At 42.6% G+C, this 20,917-nt stretch overlaps 1 protein-coding gene across 4 annotated transcripts in view; it reads left to right on the top strand.

The window, feature by feature from the left end:
* The window catches only part of afg1lb (AFG1 like ATPase b), a 61,394-nt gene extending 40,883 nt beyond the window's left edge, over positions 1-20,511 (top strand). For all 4 annotated transcript variants that reach the window (XM_076272872.1, XM_076272871.1, XM_076272873.1 and 1 more), the window contains 6 exons: positions 12,218-12,300; positions 12,789-12,859; positions 13,314-13,414; positions 18,021-18,161; positions 18,456-18,569; positions 19,902-20,511. In XM_076272872.1, coding sequence (XP_076128987.1) covers positions 12,218-12,300; positions 12,789-12,859; positions 13,314-13,414; positions 18,021-18,161; positions 18,456-18,569; positions 19,902-20,039 — 648 coding nt within the window. In that variant the 3' untranslated portion in view covers positions 20,040-20,511. The remainder of the gene's footprint in view (positions 1-12,217; positions 12,301-12,788; positions 12,860-13,313; positions 13,415-18,020; positions 18,162-18,455; positions 18,570-19,901) is intronic.
* Positions 20,512-20,917: the final 406 nt, after the last annotated feature.

The raw sequence follows: 20,917 nt of genomic DNA, 5'->3' as shown, positions 1-20,917 counted from the left end.
CTCTAGTGGTTTGTTGCACACATGACATGGTCAGGTACCCATTAAGAAACGTCAGGAATACAACTAGATGTACTGCAAAGTGGTACAAAATATGACCACTGCTCAGTCTTGCACATTCTCTCCGCAAAAATAAATCACGCTTGTCAATTTGTCTCCATCTCTTACTCCATCCCCTACTCTTGCAACTTTTGTGTATGTAAATGAGTGTGTGCATGTACTGTATGCGTTTGCTTTTGTGTAATATGTGTGCTTCTGTGTGTGTGTGTGTGTGTGTGTGTGTGTGTGTGTTTTCGCTTGTGAGTGTGTGTGTGTGTGTGTGTGTGTGTGTGCTTGCCTGCATGTGTGTGTGTGTTTTATGTGTCTGTGCATGTGTGTGTGTGTGTGTGTGTGTGTTCGCTTGTGAGTGGGTGTGGGGGTAATGGGGGGTGTGTGTATGTGTGCGTGTGCCTGCTTGCCTGCATGTGTGTGTTTTTGTGTATGTGTGCATGTTTGTGTGAGTGTGAATGTGTGTGTGTTTGTGCATGCGTGCATGTATGTGTTTGTGTCTATGTGTGTGTATGCGTGCGTGTGCTTGTGTGCGTATGTGTGTGTGTATATGTGTGTGAGTCTGTGCGTGCGTGCCTGTGTGTGTGCATGTGCATGCATGCGTACGTATGCCTACATGTCTAATGTGTGTTTGTGTGTGTGTGTGTTTGTGTGTTTATGTGTGTGTTTATGTGTGTGTCTGTGTGCCTGCATGTGTGTGCATGTATCTTTAGGTGCGTGTGTTCATGCGTGTGTGTGTGTGTGTGTGTGCATGCGTAGTGTACAGTCACTAAATGTACACATATTAATTTATTGTATGGTCCCCATGAACGGAATTCCACAAAACTTGGCATGCACCCACACACACACACACACAGGTACACACACACAAACGCACACACACACAAACACACACACACACGCACACACACATAAAAACACACACACATGCAGGCAAGCAGGCACACACACACACACACACACACAGATAAACACATACACACACACACACACACACACACACCATTATCCCCCCCCCACACACATACACACACTTACAAGCGAACCCACACACACACAGGTACACACACATGAACGCACACACACACAAACACACACACACACGCACACACACATAAAAACACACACACATGCAGGCAAGCAGGCACACACACACACACACACACAGAGATAAACACATACACACACACACACACACACACACACCATTATCCCCCCCCCCCCCACACACACATACACACACTTACAAGCGAACCCACACACACTTATACACACACACACATACAGACTATATGCACACACTCATTTACATACACAAAAGTAGGGGATAGAGTAGGAGATGGAGACAAATTGACTTGAAGCGTGATTTAATTTTGCCAAGAGAATGTGCAGGACTGGGCGGCGGTCATATTTTTTACATCTACATGTACAACCCCAAAATAGAAAAAGTTGGGACGTTGTGTAAAATGTGAATAAAAACAGAATGTAATAATATGCAAATCTCTTAAACTCATATTTGGTTGCAAAAAGGACACAGGCAACATATCAAATATTGAAAATTACAAATTTTACTATTTCATGGAAAATATATGTTAATTTTGAATTTGATACCAGCAACATATTTCAAAAAAAGTTGGGACGGGGGTAACAAAATGCTGGAAAAGTTGTGTAATGATAAAGAAAACAAAAGGAAGAATGTTTCACAACTAATTAGGGTAACTGGCATTACGATTGGGTTTGAAAAAGAGTATCCCAGAGAGGCAGGTTCTCTTAGAACTAAAGATGTAGGGGTATTCATCCCTCTGTGTAAACCTGTGTGCACAAATGATGAAACAATGTCATTTTAATGCTTCTTCAGATGAAATTGTGAAGTATTTAGGGAGTTCATCATCTACAGGACATAATATTATTAAAACATTCAGAGAATCCAGAGAAATCTTTGCAAACAAGGGAAAGAGCTGAAAAACACATTGGATGGCCGTGGTCTTTTGGACCTCAGATGGCACTGCATCAACACCAGACCTGTTTCCAGACCTGTCATTGTATGGCCACAGGAAAATCTCTGATAACCATTGTCTATGTGTCCAGTTTGCAGCCAAAATTGTAACAGCAAAAATTAATACAGACATGATACTGAAAATGCCACCCTCTTATCTGGGCCTGAGCTTGATTAAAATGGACTGAGGTGACGTGGAAAAAGGTCCTGTGGTTAGACCAATCAAAGTTTGCCATTCTTTTTGGAAATCATGGACTCATTTGGGCTAAAGAGGAGAGGGCCTATCCAAGTATTCCACCTATCCAACTTGTTATAGTGCTCAGTTCAAAACCCAACATCTATGACGATGTGGAGGAGCATTAGATTAGTGCTTACAGCATGGGCATCTTGCACATTTGGCAAAGCAAAATCAATTCTGAATAATGTATACAGGTTTTGAGCAACATATACTGCCATCCAGGTAATATCTTTTCCAGGGACGACCTTGAATATTTCAGGAAAACAATGCCAAAATGAATTCTGCACATATTTAAATAGTATCTCTCCATAGAGGAAGAGTCCAGGTGCTAAGGTGGCCTGTCTGCAGTCCAGATTTGTCAAATTAGGTGCATAATGGAATGAAAAACATGACTAAGAATACCCCATACTGTTGAGCAACTGAAATCCTATATCGGGGTGTAATGGGACAACATTTCATTCTCAAAACTCTAGCAACTGGTCTCCTTAGTTCCTAAACATTTACAGAATTTTGTTAAATGAAGAGGTGAAGCAGTACAGTGGTAAACATGCTCCCGTCCCAACTTTTTTTGAAACATGTTGCTGGCATCAAATTCAAAATTAACATATACTTTCCATGAAATAGTCCAAAGTTTCATTTTCAACATTTGATATGTTGTCTATGTCCTTTTTGCTGCTAAATATGGATTTACAAGACTTGTATATTGTGACATTCTGTTTTTATTTACATTTTACACAACGTCCCAACTTTTTCTGTTTTGGGGTTATAGTATTAGTACAGAGATTATTACATGATTATTAAAGAAGAGTATCAGGTAATGGATTTAAGAGGACATTTTTATTACATTACTGTGGATTACATTACTTGGAGTTATTACATTACTGGGAAATGATTACATTATTGTGTACACTTAAGCACTAATGCATAAACATTGCTCTCTACTGCAGTGGGGCTGTTCCTTCATTTCCGGTGTATTTGAGATTATTTGCTTGTAGCCACACACACACACACACACACACACACACAGTGGCACTATGCTAACCTCATTCCACTCATAAGTGCCTCTTTTTGAATGCATCTTTTTGTCCACTGACAAAGACTAGTTCCGCTGAAGAAATCCCCTCACTGAAGTAACTGAAGTAAAATACATGTACAACCCCGAGTTCACATTTAATTGAAGTGTTTTTCTGCATTTGTATGGTCTTGTTCAGTCATCTGATCCAATATTTTCTTCGACATTTTTTACACAACAGATCACTTCAGCCTTAAAGGAGGACATAGCGGAGGGTAGGAGAGGTTGAGAGAGAGAGTTTTTTTTATTTATTTTTTTTATTCTTATACTTTCTTATTCTTATACTGTATATAAAGTGATTATTGTGTACTTTGAGAGCAAAGAGCAACCCGAGTCAAATTCCTTGTTTGTGTAAATTCCTTGTTTGAAAACCTGGCCAATACATCTGATTCTGGATCTTCTGTCTGTCCCAAACGAAAGGCGTACTGTCTGCAGCTTTGCTATCAGCTGTCAGTTGCCGTAATCGCGCGTGCACGGAAGGTCATTTTGTCTTGTTCTGCGGACATGGTTCAGATACAGGGTTTCAGCATCTCTTTCTTTACTGACCAATTATAGAGACCAGCATCTGCAGTTGTCTGGCTGCTCAAAGCAGCAAAGGTGCTGCTTTCAAAATCTGCCCAAGCAAGCGAAGGCATCTTTGAAGGCTGAATTTGATACACAGAGTTTATTCGGATCTACCCCAATATCGTTATGCCACTGAATGATGTCTTAAAAGGATCCACCCTTCTGTTTCAGACTGACCTGCTATTCTGTCCCAGTTCCCATGAATCAGTAGTTCAACATAGAGAGGGGGCTCCAAAGCTGAGACCCAGGTGCAGAAGCCTGTTTGCCCCCACACACAGGAGTCCTGAGGGGCAGAGACGGGTGCAGGACAGGGGTCCTCCCCTGGAGGTGGTGAGAGGAAGGTCCTGGCACAACGAGGGGGCAAATCCCCCAAGATGCTCCTTCCAAAAACCAGAGGGCTGAGGTCATGAGAGGGTGATGGGAACGTTTTAGGAATGTTGCGTGAACCAAACCCCTTTACTGGCAGAAGGCGTTAACAAGGAGAGGGAATATATATAATTAGGCGCAATTAGTGTGTTGCCCGACTCTCTCTCTCTCCACACACACACACACACACACACACACACACACACACACACACACACACACACACACACACACACACACACACACACACACACACACACACACACACACACACACACACACACACACACACACACACACACACACACACACACACACACACACACACACACACACACACACACACACACACAGTTGTTCCCAAATCCCTGAAAGCATTGACTGAAGAAAGCCAAAACCAACCCCCCACTCACACACCCTCTTCCTTTCTCTCTCTCTCTGTTACACACACACACACACACACACACACACAACAACTTTGAAGTAAGAGGTGTCACCCATTACTGCACCACATAAAGGCACTGTTTTAAGCTGTCTTTCCCCTCTCTCTCTACTTTCCTGACAATGCACCCCCCTCTCTTTCTCTCTTTTTCTCTTTCTCTCTTCATTCTCTTGCTGCCACCAGAGTAGCTGTAAGACAGACCGATATGAATATACGACAACTTACGACACATACACACTCTGTCTCTCTCACTCACTTATACACACACTCACACCCACCAACACACTCACACACACACACACATACAGACACACACGCACATACGCTCACTCTCTCTCACTCACTCACTCACACACACACACACACACACATGGACACACAGACACACACTCAGTCACACACACTCTCCCACACACACACTCAGCACCCTGCTCTTTCAGCCTAACTACCCCTTCCCACCCCCTCCTGCCCCTGTGTTCTTTGAGGCTGGAGGTTTTTTGGTCAGTTCTCTTCCACCCAAAACAAAAAGCGAGGGGTGGACGAGAAAGAATGAGTAAGAGTGAGGGAGAGAAAGAAGACGATGTAGAGATGTTTTCACCAGCCTAATGAGGGAGGGGGGCCTTGTCAGCCCTGGGCTCAGCTAACACCACCTTTTGTGGACATTCAATGGAAAGGCCCTCTTTGAAAAACTCAAAAGCAACTTTCCCCTTTTGGAGAAGTAGAGAGAGAGAGGGAGGGAGGGAGAGAGGGAAAGAGAGAGAGAAGCCACACTTTTTTTTTCTGGCGAAACTGCTGTCCAGGAAAGGTTTGGACCATTGACATGCAACAGCTACTCAATGACTTCTCAAATAGAAGGCGAGGCAAAAGAACTGTCTGTGTTAGAAGTTCTCAGCGACTCGGTGTGTGTGTGTGTGTGTGTGTGTGTGTGTGTGTGTGTGTGTGTGTGTGTGTGTGTGTGTGTGTGTGTGTGTGTGTGTGTGTGTGTGTGTGTGTGAGTTAGAGATAGAGAGAGAGAGTGTGTGTGTGTGAGAGAGAGAGAGAGAGAGTGTGTGTGTGTGTGTGTGAGAGAGAGAGAGAGAGAGAGTGTGTGTGTGTGTGTGTGAGAGAGACAGAAAGAGTGTGTGTGTGTGTGTGAGAGAGAGACAGAGAGAGAGAGAGTGTGTGTGTGTGTGTGTCTGTGAGAGAGAGAGAGAGACAGTGTGTGTGTGTGTGAGAGAGAGAGAGAGAGAGAGAGTGTGTGTGTGTGTGAGTGGGTGTGTAAGTGTAAGGGAGAGAGTGAGTGTTTTATCATCACCATTTTTGACCAAAGAAAAATGACCAGTTCATGCTTGACCTATAGTCAGATGTCTGGTCAGTGGTCAGTGTTAAAGTCGGCCTAAGCAGTGTGTTAGTGGGTGGTTTATGTTAGTCATATGAAGCAAGGTTCAAGTTAGTGTTATTGAAGGACCGCTGTGTATTTAGTGCAGTCTGTTTGCATGCATGGTAGAGTCATGAGGTTATGTGAGTGTAAGTAGAGTTAAAGACAAGTTAAGTGCTACCGAATGATTCTTGTGCAATCTGTCCGTACGTCTGTCCGTCTGCGTGGTAGAGACACTGTTGGATGATTATGTCAGTCTCATGAAGGAGCGTTGAAGTTAAGTGGTAACCCATTGACCTGTGAGTTAATGCACTCCATCTGCATGGAGTATACTGCTGCTGCTGCTGCTGCTGCCTCCCTGATTGCTGATGGGAGGTCAGTGCTTTAACCTCAGAGCAAGTCACAGATGAAGGATAACGATGGGCTTGGACTGACCTACGGTCTGCTCACTCAGGGTGCTCGATTATCTCGATATATCACAGGGTGTTATTATGATGAGAATGATTATCACGATGATCCGAGCGGTCAGGTGTCAGGTGGGTGAGGAAGGAGGGACATATTTTATTTACACCTCTGATCCCCCCAAGCACACATGTCACCAGGAAGTGTGTGTTTGACATTTACATATCCAGCAGTGTTGTACTGAGTAGAATATGCGGTAGTTTTAGATACGGTGAGGATAGACTACAAGCTACAGGACACCAAACCCCTCACTATACGTAAGGCTATGGTCCTGCAGAAACCCCTCACTATACTGTATGTAAGGCTACTGTCCTGCAGAAACCCCTCACTATACTGTATGTAAGGCTACTGTCCTGCAGACACCCCTCACTATAGGCTACTGTCCTGCAGACACCCGTCACTATAGGCTACTGTCCTGCAGACACCCCTCACTATACTGTATGTAAGGCTACTGTCCTGCAGAAACCCCTCACTATATGTAAGGCTACTGTCCTGCAGACACCCCTCACTATATGTAAGGCTACTGTCCTGCAGAAACCCCTCACTATATGTAAGGCTACTGTCCTGCAGACACCCTTCAGTGGGAGCAGGTGGTACCAATATTTGCTGGTTTATTAACAGGTTGCGGGGGGCAATGTAACACAAATCGGTAGGGTGGCCTTTTCCAACACCTACAGGAGCATGACGGAGGTTGACTTTGAATGAGAGAAACTCCTTGTCTGTTCGCTGACCCGTTTGTGTGTAGCATGGTGTTGTGTGGTATAAAATTAGCAAAATGATTTTGCTCAGTAATTAAATTGCTAGTAGTTCATGCGGGACGGTAGCCTGGAAAATCCAGACCCTGGTAATCTAGAAAGATTAAGGGCCTGGCCACGAACAATGTAATGGCCCAACTCGAGGGCGGCAACAAGCGGATGGAAGGGAATGAGAGAGCGAGGGAGAGGAAAAGAGTCGAAGGGAATGAGAGAGCGAGGGAGAGGAAAAGAGTGGAAGGGAATGAGAGAGCGAGGGAGAGGAAAAGAGTGGAAGGGAATGAGAGAGCGAGGGAGAGGAAAAGAGTGGAAGGGAATGAGAGAGCGAGGGAGAGGAAAAGAGTGGAAGGGAATGAGAGAGCGAGGGAGAGAGGAAAAGAGTGGAAGGGAATGAGAGAGCGAGGGAGAGGAAAAGAGTGGAAGGGAATGAGAGAGCGAGGGAGAGAGGAAAAGAGTCGAAGGGAATGAGAGAGCGAGGGAGAGGAAAAGAGTGGAAGGGAATGAGAGAGCGAGGGAGAGGAAAAGAGTGGAAGGGAATGAGAGAGCGAGGGAGAGGAAAAGAGTCGAAGGGAATGAGAGAGCGAGGGAGAGGAAAAGAGTGGAAGGGAATGAGAGAGCGAGGGAGAGGAAAAGAGTGGAAGGGAATGAGAGAGCGAGGGAGAGGAAAAGAGTCGAAGGGAATGAGAGAGCGAGGGTGAGGAAAAGAGTGGAAGGGAATGAGAGAGCGAGGGAGAGGAAAAGAGTCGAAGGGAATGAGAGAGCGAGGGTGAGGAAAAGAGTGGAAGGGAATGAGAGAGCGAGGGAGAGGAAAAGAGTGGAAGGGAATGAGAGAGCGAGGGAGAGGAAAAGAGTGGAAGGGAATGAGAGAGCGAGGGAGAGGAAAAGAGTGGAAGGGAATGAGAGAGCGAGGGAGAGGAAAAGAGTGGAAGGGAATGAGAGAGCGAGGGAGAGGAAAAGAGTGGCAACGGCCAATAGGCGGAAGTGGTGAAGAGTTTGGGTTCCTAACCAGTCTATCAAAAGGCCATAATCACATAATGATCATCGGGAGCGGCCCCATCACCCCTGATTATAAATATCCTCCCATCACTGCCTACACACTGATTGTGCTCTTCCTCTCTGTCCTGCTCCATTTTCAACTCACTCTTTCTCTCTCTCTCTCACTCTCTCTCTCTCGCTCCCTCTCTCTCTCTCTTGCTCCCTCTCTCTATTGCTCTCTCTCTCTCTCTCATTGGCTTTTGTCTTCTCCCATCATCTCGCATTCTCTCGCTTTTCTTTTTAGTGGTAGACGATGAGGACAGCTGGTAGATTCCACTGTTGTGTCAGTAATGGGGCCTCTCAGCACCTTCAACTCCACACACACACACCACACTACACACACACACACACACACACCACACTACACACACACACACACATACCACACTACACACACACACACATAACACACACACACACACACACACCACACTACACACACACACACATACCACACTACACACACACACACACACACATACCACACGCACGCATACCACACTACACACATACACAAATACCACACTACACACACACACACATACCACACACACACACACACACACACACACACATACCAAACTACACACACACATACCACACTACACACACACAGACACACACACAGAGTTCCAGAGACGTAAGGCGCCGGAGAGCTTTATAAGATTACTTTAACACAAGCTCATTTTTAGGGATTTGCAGATGGAGACATTATGAATTGATGGAGTGTGATTGCTGATTTGTCTCTGTATGGTTTTGCTGCAGTCTCTCAACCTCCTTTCAATGCCTGGGGGGGGGGGGGGGGGGGGGTCCTATCAGGTCCACTGCAGGCCACTGAACTATGCCCAGTACTGTGATGCATTTTGAAATCCCATTGGTGCTACGATTACAATGTATCATTTTGTAATAAATGTTCTCGTTTCAACAAACACACATTATTATATATTTTTCCTGTCATCTACTTCCTACATTTTTGGTCAACGATACCCGGGACACCGAAACACCGGTCCACATTAATTTTTGGTGAGTATGTAACCCCACTAGACTTTTACGGAAAATTTTCGTTTCGTCCCCGGGGGCCACTCCCCCCCCCGTGCTGGGCCCCCCGAACCGCAAAAAAAGCCGTTTTTCCTAAATAACTACCTGAACCGTGGCACTGAGGATGAAGAATCTTTTATGGTATGTTGGTCTCAAGGGCCCACATCAACCTGGCCCATAATCACTCATTTGTGATTTGCACCCCCCCGGTAAAAAATGAAAATGCAATATCATTCTGCTTTAATCGCCCCTATCTTCAGTTAAGATGTATGATTTATGTGTATGATTGACCTGGCATCATTCTCTGGGGGTATGCCAAGTTTCGTAGAATTTCATCCATGGGGGCGTCTAAAAAAATTTAGGTTATGTGTACATTTAGTGACTGTACACTCATTGGCCTGTAGATGGCGGTGCACACATATACACATGCACACACACACAGGTACGCACATACTATCGGTATTAGAACGGCCGATACATAATTACAAATTCAGTAGGATTAAAAGAAAGCCAAATATTCATCATCATCATCATGGCTGCATTTCCAGTATTGGCGATAAGTAGTCGTTTGTCCACTAGATGGCGCATCGTTGCAGTGAGACGTAATTTTGTTGGAAGTTAAAAGTGGGTTGGAAAAACAATGGACGCTTCCTACAAGGACTGTAGTTTACCGCAGAGAACGTCTAATAAGGATAGTACGATGTTCACATGAAATGGATCGTAATTTACCTCTTATTTAAGATGTGGAGTGGAGACTTTGTAATCCACCGCTCTCTCTCCATTCAGTCAGCGAATGTCTGATGTGATGTCACACAGGAAGTGAACCTCAGCCGTCATGGTAACGTGCGCAGGAAAATAATTACTTTTTTTTTTTAGTTAATTAGGCAACGAAAACTTTGAGGAACGAAATAAAACCGGTATTAACCGGTTACCATTATTTTTAAATAAGTGTACCTGTTCCAGAACATAAAAAATAATAAAGTTTCCGGTTTCGTTCCTGTTCCCTGTAAAATACAAAAAGTTCCCGGTTTTTGTTTTCGTTCCTTGAACCGGTTCAAAGCCCTGACCAAGAGTAGACCCAGGCTATAACACAGGTTTTAGCCACCTTACCTTTAATGAGTGTCCCAGAGTATGCCCAGGCTGTGGCACAGGGTTTTAGCCACTAACCCTTTAAGGAGTGACCCAACAGGCCCAGGCCATGACACAGGTGTCAGAGCAGCACGCAGAGGAGGGGAGGAGAGGGGCAGAGACAAAGACTGACATCTAGAACAACAGCAGCACCCTGCTCGTCACAGCGGTTGCCGTGGCGTCTGTTGAAGCAGAGACGTCGTTGAGGAGGTCATCAGGGTTGATGATGAAGAGACTGGTTTCTTTCTCTGTCTCTCTCTCTCTCCCTCCCCACATTGTTTCTCTCTCCTTTCCTCTCGATCCCTCTATCATCCCCCATCTCTCTTTCCCTCTCTCTCTGTCTCTCTATCCCTCTCTCTTTCTCTATGTCTCTCTATCCCTCTCTCTCTCTCTCCCTGTCTCTCTCTATCCCTCTCTCTCTCTGGGTCTTTTTGTTCTGCGCTGTTCGCTGTTTGGCAGCCTGTTATTACCTGTGATTCAACCAATTGGCTTAGACGCATAACCCCCTGAGCTCCGGAGAGAAAAGTTGACAGCAATGAAGAATCGGGATGGGGTGGGGGGGATGGGGGGCAGAGTGATGGAGAGAATATCTTCTCTTCCTCCGACTGTGTAGTGATTGCTAATTATGCCCCGTTGAAGGGGGAGGGTGATGGTACAGATTGGAGGAGAAAAAAGAAACTTGAACGGAACTTGATTTCATAACTCACTGGAGCATGTCTGGAGCCTCCAGACGTCCAAGATAATACGCCGATCATCATATAGCACATACACTAATGGGCCAGTTATCATATAGCGTACATTAATGGGCATATTGGAAAGTTTAGAGAACTCTGGCGTTATACCTGAGGGTTTCTTTTGTACTTTACTGCTCTCTGTAGGATCCACTGTTAAGCTGCTGCACATGAAGATGTTAACACCTTTCCTTAGTGTTTTATTGATAGATAGATAGATAGATAGATAGATAGATAGATAGATAGATAGATAGATAGATAGATAGATACTTTATTGATCCCCAAGGGGAAATTCAAGCTATTGAACTACCGTATTGAAGCTGTGACGATTCCAAGATATGTTGGTAACCCTAATCCTAATCCTAATTTGTAATGACACTTAATGACAGAAGTGTTATGTCATAAAAGTTTATGACTTGTTTATTTCATGACATTCATGACAGGGTCATGTCACTCTTATGTCGACACTGTCAAGTAAAGTGTAACCGATATGTTTGAAAGATGAAACCTGACTTAAAGGACAATGACATGGCATTAAAAATATCATATCTTGGGACCACATATTGTAAATGAACAAACACAGATATCATAAGCTGCTTTCAGACACATCCTTCACAGTATATGCTGATCTTTGTCAAACGGAGGTCCGACCCTTCGGCTGATTCAGATATGATGCTAACATCTGGACATTATGTGTGAATGACACCGACGCACATTAACAGAATCTCCGCGTGGTTGAACAGATTGAACGTGGTTGAACACGCAATGAACAGAATCTCCGCATGTTCTTCGCTTCGTTCAGACATGAGCTCATTTATATAATGGCTAAGTTCGGAGTTCCAAATGTCCGGTTATGTTGTTCAGATATACAACCCAACATCCGCAGAACATGCAGACTTACACCTATGTCTGAAAGCAGTAATATGTGTCTGTGTGTGTGTGTGTGTGTGTGTGTGTGTGTGTGTGTGTGTGTGTGTGTCTGTGTGTATAGGAGCACTGCCAAACAACCTGCTTAGACTCGGGAATGGACTACAGGAAGAGGGAGATGCCTGCAGCAGGAGTACTGTACTACCTGTAAGGGTCTTACACACACACATACTCACCTCACACACACACAACCTCTCTCTCTCTCTCTCTCACACACACACACACACACACACACAGCCACAAATATATCTTAGCTGTTGTGCTCTCAACTCAGGGTCCTGTACTATTTTTTTTTTTTTTTTTTTTTAAATCAATGATGCATACACACACATACACACACACTCATACAAACACACACACATGCAAACACACATGCACACAAACACATACACCTACACATAAACAATTAAATAATCAAATAAAATAATCTTCTCTTCCTATCTTTCACACTCTATCTCTCTCACTACTCTATATCACACAGACACTCAAATGTATAGAAACTGTTGTGCATACTGTACTTGGCCCAGGATCCTACCAAATATTGTACACACACACACATTAATAGCCCCTTGTTAATTTGACATGGTCAATAGCCCTTCCTGTGTGTGTGTGTGTGTGTGTGCGTGTGCGTGCAGGACGACCGAACCTGGAGCGGAAAGAGCAGTGGATCATCTGTTCCATGAGCTGGCCCAGGGACAAAATGACTGTATGGTCACACACACACAGGGACAAATTGACTGTATGCTCACACACACACTGACAAAATGACTGTATGCTCCTAACTTCATCTTCATCAACACTCTTTTATCTGCCAAGGGGGCAGAGTTGGGGGTGGGTTGGGGTGGGGGGGGGGGTATGTCTGCCTGAAAGACCAAATACTAATTGAACAACAGCAGAGCACAGCTATTTAGCACAGGGTCCTTGGTCTGGAGTGAGTGTGCGCCTCTGTTTGTGCCTCTGTGTGTGTGTATGTGTGTGTGTGTGTGTGTCTATCTGGGATTGGGCCGTGTAGAGGCCCTGAAGTGGCTTTCAATGTATCAGTGTTTAGTGTGAATTATGTTTCAGTTCTGCAGTAGGCCAAACACACACACACACACACACACACACACACACACACGTGTGTGTGTGTGTATGAGTGTGTGTGTGCCATGTTGTTATAGTTACCCGCCCGCGGGTCCTGACGGTTCTGGGAAGAAAGCTTCACCTGAGCAGAACGTGTGGCTCCATCGCTGACTGCACTTTCCAGGAGCTGTGTGACCAGGTGAGCACACCAACTGATAAATAATCATTACAACAAAACATCCATATGTCTGTTTCTCTGTCTGTCTGTCTATCTATCTATCTATCTATCTATCTATCTATCTATCTATCTATTCAATTCAATTCAAAATGCTTTATTGGCATGACAAATAAGACATTCGTGTTGCCAAAGCAGTCATACAAAGTATGGAGGGAACATGGAATAAGACACAGAAAAGCTAAGTGTCTATATATATATACACATACATAGACATAAGTGTACACTATATCACAGTATAACAATAACAACACAGAAACATAATATATACACACACATATACGTACACATATACGTACATACATGTACAGATGAGCATAGCTTTAGAACAGGACAATATAATATATATATAAGAATATAAATATAAATAAATGAAACAAAATAAAATTAAGTTATGCTAGAGTCTCTCAGCTTATGACAGTGTGAAATGTATCTTGCTGCTAGAGGGGCTGAATGTCCCTCTCATGAAAGGATAGCCAGTTTTTCATGTGTGCCCATGGCTTCAAAGTGTTGGTAATATGTTTTAAGACTAGGGAAAGCTGCATCTCTTATGTCTTTATATTTATCACAGTGAAGAAGAAAGTGCTCCTCTGTCTCAACCTTCCCTGTCTGGCAGTGACTACATATTCTTTCCTCTTTGGGCAGCCAGGTTTTCCTGTGCCTGCCCGTTTCCACTGTAAGATTGTGGTCACTTAGCCTGTACTTGGTCAGGATCTGCCTCTGCTTTGTATCTCTGACAGAGGAGAGATACTCTGCCAATTTATATTCTCGATTTAGGGTCAGATAGAAATTCATTCTGCTTTGGCTGGTAGTTTGATTTCTCCAATGTTCCAAATAGTGTTCTTTTGCTTGTTTGATGACATTTTTGACACTAATTGCTGATTTAGAAGCAGTACTGGTCTGAGCATGTTGTATATTAGTGTTTGTTATGGAATTAGTGAGCTTCAGTACCAGTTGGCACAAGGGGCTCTTATCAGGGTTCAGTTCCTGGGTTTTTAGGGCCTCAAAATGGAGTGTATTTTTGGGACTTGATTTTAAGTGCATCCAGAATTTCAGTGATCGTTTTTGGATAGGTATTGCCAATGGGTAACGGCCTAATTCTGCCCTACATGCATTGTTTGGTGTTTTTGTTTGGACTTTAAGTATAAATCGACAGAATTCTGCATGTAGGGCTTCTGTTGGATGCTTGTCCCATGCAGTGTAGTTATGCATGCTGAGTGGACCCCAAACTTCACTTCCATACAGCGCAATAGGCTGTATTATGCTGTCAAATAATTTGCACCAGATTGATATTGGTATATTTATATTGTAAAATTTAGATTTTATTGCATAGAGGGCTCTGCGGGCTTTTTCTTTGAGTGCATTCACTGCCATGCTGAAACTTCCTGATGCAGTAATGGCCAGACCGAGGTAAGTATACTGCATCGTGTGCTCTAGGGCGGTGCCACCAAGAGTGAACATGTGTCTGTGTTCCTGACATCTGGGTTTCTTTTGAAAAATCATGACTTTTGTTTTTGTGGGGTTTACTGACAGGGCCCAGGTCTGGCAGTATTTTGCCAGTAGGTCCAAGTGTTGTTGGAGGCCTTGTTCAGAAGGGGATAGGAGGACCAGATCATCTGCAAAGAGCAGAAATTTGACCTCTGTGTTCTGGAGGGCGAGTCCAGGGCCTGCAGACTGTTCCAGCTGCACCGCTAACTCGTTGATGTAGATGTTGAACAGAGTTGGACTCAGACTGCAGCCTTGTCTCACTCCTCGTTTCTGTGTGAAGACTTCTGTTTGTTTTTTGCCAATTTTTACACTGCATTTATTGTTTGAATACATTGATTTGATCACATCATATACTTTACCCCCTACACCAGTTTCTAAAAGTTTGTAGTATAGTCAATTGTGCCAAATAGAGTCAAATGCTTTTTTAAAGTCGACAAAACATGCAAATATTTTCCCATTTGTCTTATCTTTTACATATTTGTTGATTAGGGTGTGTAGGGTGTAAATGTGATCTGTAGTACGATGGTTTGGAAGAAAGCCAATTTGGTTTTTACACAGGGTATTGTGCTTGTTAAGGAAGGTTTGGATTCTTTCATTCAATATGCTACTAAATACCTTCCCCAGATTACTGTTCACACAGATACCTCTGTAACTATTAGGGTCCAATTTGTCTCCACTTTTATGAATTGGTGTAATAATTCCTTGATTCCAGATGTCAGAAAAACAGCCTGAACTTAGAACAAGATTGAATAATTTGAGCATTGCACTCTGCATCTCGGGTGTGCTCACCTTAAGCATTTCACTCCTGATGCTATCTTGCCCACAAGATTTATTGGGCTTTAAAGATCAAATTTTTTGTGATAATTCTTCACTGGAAATGGGGAAGTCCAGTGGATTTTGGTTGTCTTTAAATACCAATTCAAAAGTTTGTAATTTTTCTTTGATCTGGTTTTGATTTGTTTCTGTTAATTGTATTTCACTGTAAAGCTTTTGAAAATGCTCAATCCAAATGTTACCATTTTGAATGGGTACTTCTTTTGGTTCTTTTATGCTCAAATTGTTCCACATATCCCAGAACTGATTTTTATTGATAGAGTCTTCGATCTCATAGATAAGTTTGTTGGTGTAGTGCTGTTTTTTTCTTTTGATAGTTTGTTTGTAACTTTTTTGGGTCAGACAATATTCTTGTCTTAAATCTGTGTTTTGGGGGTGACGGTGTTTTAGGTTTGACAGTTGTCTTACTTCTTTTCTCATATTTTTGCATTCTGTGTCAAACCATTTATCATATTTGGGTTTTTTGGTTTTTGCTCTCTGGCTTTTCTTTAGCCCAGCATTTTTTGCAGCCGTGTGGAAAATAAGGTTTAGCTCTTGAACGGCCATGTTGACATTTTTTTTATCATTAGAGAAGGGTTTTTTAGTAAAGTTAGTTATTTTGTTAGTTAGTTTTGGTGAATTTAAGGCTTGTATGAATTTTTCTGAATTGTCTGTAGCCCATCTGTACATTGGATTCAGTTGGTACATTTTACTGGGCTCCTTATGTGTGTTAGTAGAATGGTTAGTAATTTTTAGGAATATATTTAGTTGATTATGGTGTGAAAGTGGAGTTTGTTGCCTGACAGTGAATGCACTGAAGTCAGTGCATATCTATCTATCTATCTATCTGTCTATCTATCTATCTATCTATCTATCTATCTATCTATCTATCTATCTATCTATCTATCTTCTTATCTATTTATCTATATTATTATCTATCTATCTATCTATCTATCTATCTTCTTATCTATCTATCTATATTCTTATCTATCTATCTGTCTGTTTATCTATCTATCTATCTTCTTATCTATCTATCTATATTCTTATCTATCTATCTATCTATCTATCTATCTATCTTCTTATCTATCTATCTATATTCTTATCTATCTATTTATTTATTTATCTATCTATCTTCTTATCTATCTATCTTTTTATCTATCTATCTATCTATCTATCTTCTTATCTATCTATCTATCTATCTATCTATCTATCTATCTATCCATCCATCCATCTCTGTGTCTGTCTGCATTTCCCCTGAGCTTTGTAAAAGCATGAGTGGGAAAAACATTTCCTTTGTATCATCACTCTCTCCTTTTTATCTGTGTCTCTGTCTCTACATCTCAGAAATCCGATGAAAAAAAACCTCTTAAAGGATAATTCCGGTATTTAGCACTTTGAGTCCCTTTTCTGGTTTGTTTTGGATGAACTAGAGTGGTGGAGACCAACATTTTGACGATGGGTCCTGTCTCGGTGAGTTGCACAGTTTTGAAAACGAACGTTAAGGGTTGTTTTAAGGACATGTTTGTGCATGCCCGTAGGCAGCCACTCTGAAGCAGTAAAGACGATTCAAAACGAGTCAGAAAAGTGACTCAAAGTGCTAAATACCGGAATTATCCTTTAAGGTTTTGTGAATGCCGGGAATACTATACAGAATACTAATAATGTAAAGATGATGATAACCTAACAGAATACTGATAATGTCGGGAATCCTATACATAATACTGATAATGTCGGGAATACTATACAGAATACTGACAAAGTCCCGGAATCCTATACAGAATACTGACAATGTCGGAATCCTATACAGAATACTGACAATGTAAAGATGATGACAACCTAACAATAATGAAAAGTTAAAAATTATAGAGTAATTAGGGGGAACAAGGTCAAGTCACTGTTTAATGATTATTATTAATTAATTATGAGTATTATAATTATAATGACAATTAAAGTTGTAATTATTTAATAACAATACCTAACAACAATGAATGTTGTACCAAATTAATTATTGACAAAAAGGAAATAGTATACATAGCTATAATGCCGTATTTGTGGAGTTCTAGCACTTGTTGCTTTACTTTCCACACATGTTGAGTATGACTGACAACTTCACTACCTCCCCTTTAATCTGTATACTTTTATCTTTCACTGTAACATTGTGTGTGTGTGTGTGTGTGTGTGTGTGTGTGTGTGTGTGTGTGTGTGTGTGTGTGTGTGTGTGTGTGTGTGTGTGTGTGTGTGTGTGTGTGTGTGTGTGTGCATGCTGTAGCCTTTAGGTGCCAGTGACTACCTGGAGATTTCCAGGGTGTTTGACACCGTCTTTATCCGGAACATTCCCAGACTCTCTCTGAGAATGAAGGACCAAGCACGCCGCCTCACCACACTAATAGACAACTTCTATGACCAGAAGGTAAGCACACACACACTCACAATCACACACACACACGCATGCACACACACATTCACACTTACACTCACATATTTTCACACAGACACACACACACTCATACACACTCACTTATGCACACATACACGCACACACACATAACTTCTGTAATGTACCCTGTCCTGTCTCATTGTTCTTTCATGTTTGTTTTGCCCCCTTCTCTCTCCCTCTCTGCCACCCTCTCTCCCTCCCTCTCTCCCTCTCTCTCTCTCTCTCTCTCTCTCCCTCTCCCTCCCTATTTCTCCCTGTCTGTGGAAGGTGAGGGTGGTGGTTCTTGCGGAAGCTCCTCTGGAGTCTCTCTTTGACCAAGGCCCTCTGGTCGGGGACGAGGAGAGAGATCGCGTGCTACTGGATGACCTGGGCCTTACACAGGTGAGATACACACACACACACACACACACACACACACACACACACAAACACACACACATATTTACATACACACACTCTCTCCCCCTGATGATTTAATGGCTGCTATTTATGTACTCTTGTGCTCACACCAGCTGTTGTGATGCGATATGTCTCTAGTTAGCATTGGACTCATTAGCGCTATGTCTCTAGTTAGCATTGGACTCGATTAGATCATGGGTCGGGAACCTGGGGCTCCTGAGCCACCAGTGGCTCTTTTGCTGCATGGCTGGGGCTCTCGGACGAAATGGGTTGGCGAAAGATGGACAAAAAAATTTAAATGACAAGGCTTTGTAGCTTGCACAATATTGTTACATTCGCGGTTCGTTGCCATGTCAATATCAAACAAAATCACAGATTTCCCTCCATTTCAGTCAACAATTGTTATTGTTGATGTGTGCGCTTGCTGTAGGCTAGATAAGGAAAATGTCACAAAGGAAACATCAGCGAGCATAGCTTGCAAGCGAGCACAAGTGGGCTGAAATGGGAAAGTTTCCATCCGAAGACTGATTCTGAAAACGCAAAATGAACTGCCGGTTATATATCGCACACTGCAACGAGTTAGTATTGCTGTGCTAACCCTGTTCGGTTCCACTTGCATGTGAGAAATCTCTCTCACATATGAAAAATATAAAGACAAACCTGCGCTCACGTTTAAGGGCAATTCCGCGCAAAACTGTAGTTGGCATTATGGATATGACAGTTTTGCTTGGAATTGCCCTTAAATGATGACAGCCTCAATTCTTGCATGAAACTTCACCTCACTGAATATGAGCCAGTCAGACTACAAGGCCATCACCAAATCTAATCTCTAGTAGGCCTAATGTTCAATTTCGCCTATGACATGTCAACGAAATTGAGTGTTTTGTTGTTAACTATGATGTTACTTTGCATACCAAAGGACACTGGGGAAATAGGGGGTGGTGTTTACTTTTAAAACTAGTAGAAAATGTATTAAAAAGCCTCTATTAAATGAAAGTAACTGTAAGTTAAATATCCAAAGTTTTTCTTGTAAAAGTTTTTATGTGGCTCGTCTTTTATGTGGCTCTTTTTATGTGGCTCTTCTCCAAAATAAATTTGGTTAAAGTGGCTCTCCAGGCAAAAAAGGTTCCCGACCCCTGCATTAGATAAAGAGGGTCATGATCAAGTGTTTAGTTTAACTATGAGTGTGAAGGTGCAGAGTGTATTTATAAAGCATTGCTAAAAGCTGCCTAAAGGAAGAAGGGTTGATGTTAACAAATGTTAACTCTGTGTGTGTGTGTGTGTGTGTGTGTGTGTGTGTGTGTGTGTTTGCAGGATGCCGGGGACCGTCTCTCCTTATTCACGGGTGAAGAGGAGATCTTTGCGTTTCGGAGGACCATTTCAAGACTGACCGAAATGCAGACAGAACAGTACTGGCTTCAAGGAGATCGCAGACCTGACAAGATGAAATGATCCGTTGAGTTGACCATAACGTTCCCTCACACTACCTCTACTTCTTGCTGAAATTAAACTCGGAATTACGTGTGAATGCATGCAAATCAGAGTCCATGTATTAATATTGTAGGAGGGACTTTTACTCCTTCTGACTAAAATGGATGATCATGGACATCTCCTGCCTCATTTTTACATTGTACCCTTCAAATATTAGGAATGCTGCCTTCATACGAAGATAAACAGCACCACCTTGTGGTTAACTGAATGTGGTCAATGTCAGTAACACTCCCTGGGCAAGTGTCACAGCCTGTTCTGTTTCTTTGACCTCTCCTATTTGCTGCTATAATAATCTATAGATAAATCTATAGCGTTTAATGATCCTTAAAGGCACAGTCAGTGATTGTGCAGGAAGTTGTGTTTGTGTATGTTTAGATCTAAATGTATTAGCAGATGCTTTTGTCCAAAACAACGTACATGATATTTTAATAAAGGATCAAACGAAACGTCAGTATTCCAAGAGAAACTTCATGCATGGTTTTGTTTTTTGTTCGGTGGACCGGCTGCCAGCACTTTGTTTGTTTCCAGTTTTCAGAGCCTGGGCTGCTTACAGCCTGGAGACTGGGTTTTACAGTGTAGGCCTACTCACGGAATTGGCAGCTAATGGTCGTGAGGAGATGATTGGTGAATTTGACAAAAATGTAAGGGCTTGAAATTGTATACGATCACTGACTGCACCTTTAAGTCTGGCCACTGTGAGTTTCTTGGCAAAACCAACTCGTTTTAGTAGGGAAACCATTGTGAATTTGACGTGTGAAGTGTACATTTGCTTACTGAGGATCTGAAGACAGTCTACAGGACTTCAAACTGCATCAGCTTTGTTTGGGGATAGATGTTCT

Source organism: Alosa pseudoharengus, unplaced genomic scaffold (assembly GCF_046254945.1).
Source record: "Alosa pseudoharengus isolate Yale_2024_CS ecotype anadromous, Long Island Sound unplaced genomic scaffold, YU_APseudo_1.1 YU_APseudo_1.1_scf_7, whole genome shotgun sequence".
NCBI lineage: Eukaryota > Metazoa > Chordata > Actinopteri > Clupeiformes > Clupeidae > Alosa > Alosa pseudoharengus.
The sequence above is the reverse complement of the archived record's forward strand: the minus strand, read 5'-3'. Positions and strand labels throughout refer to the sequence as shown.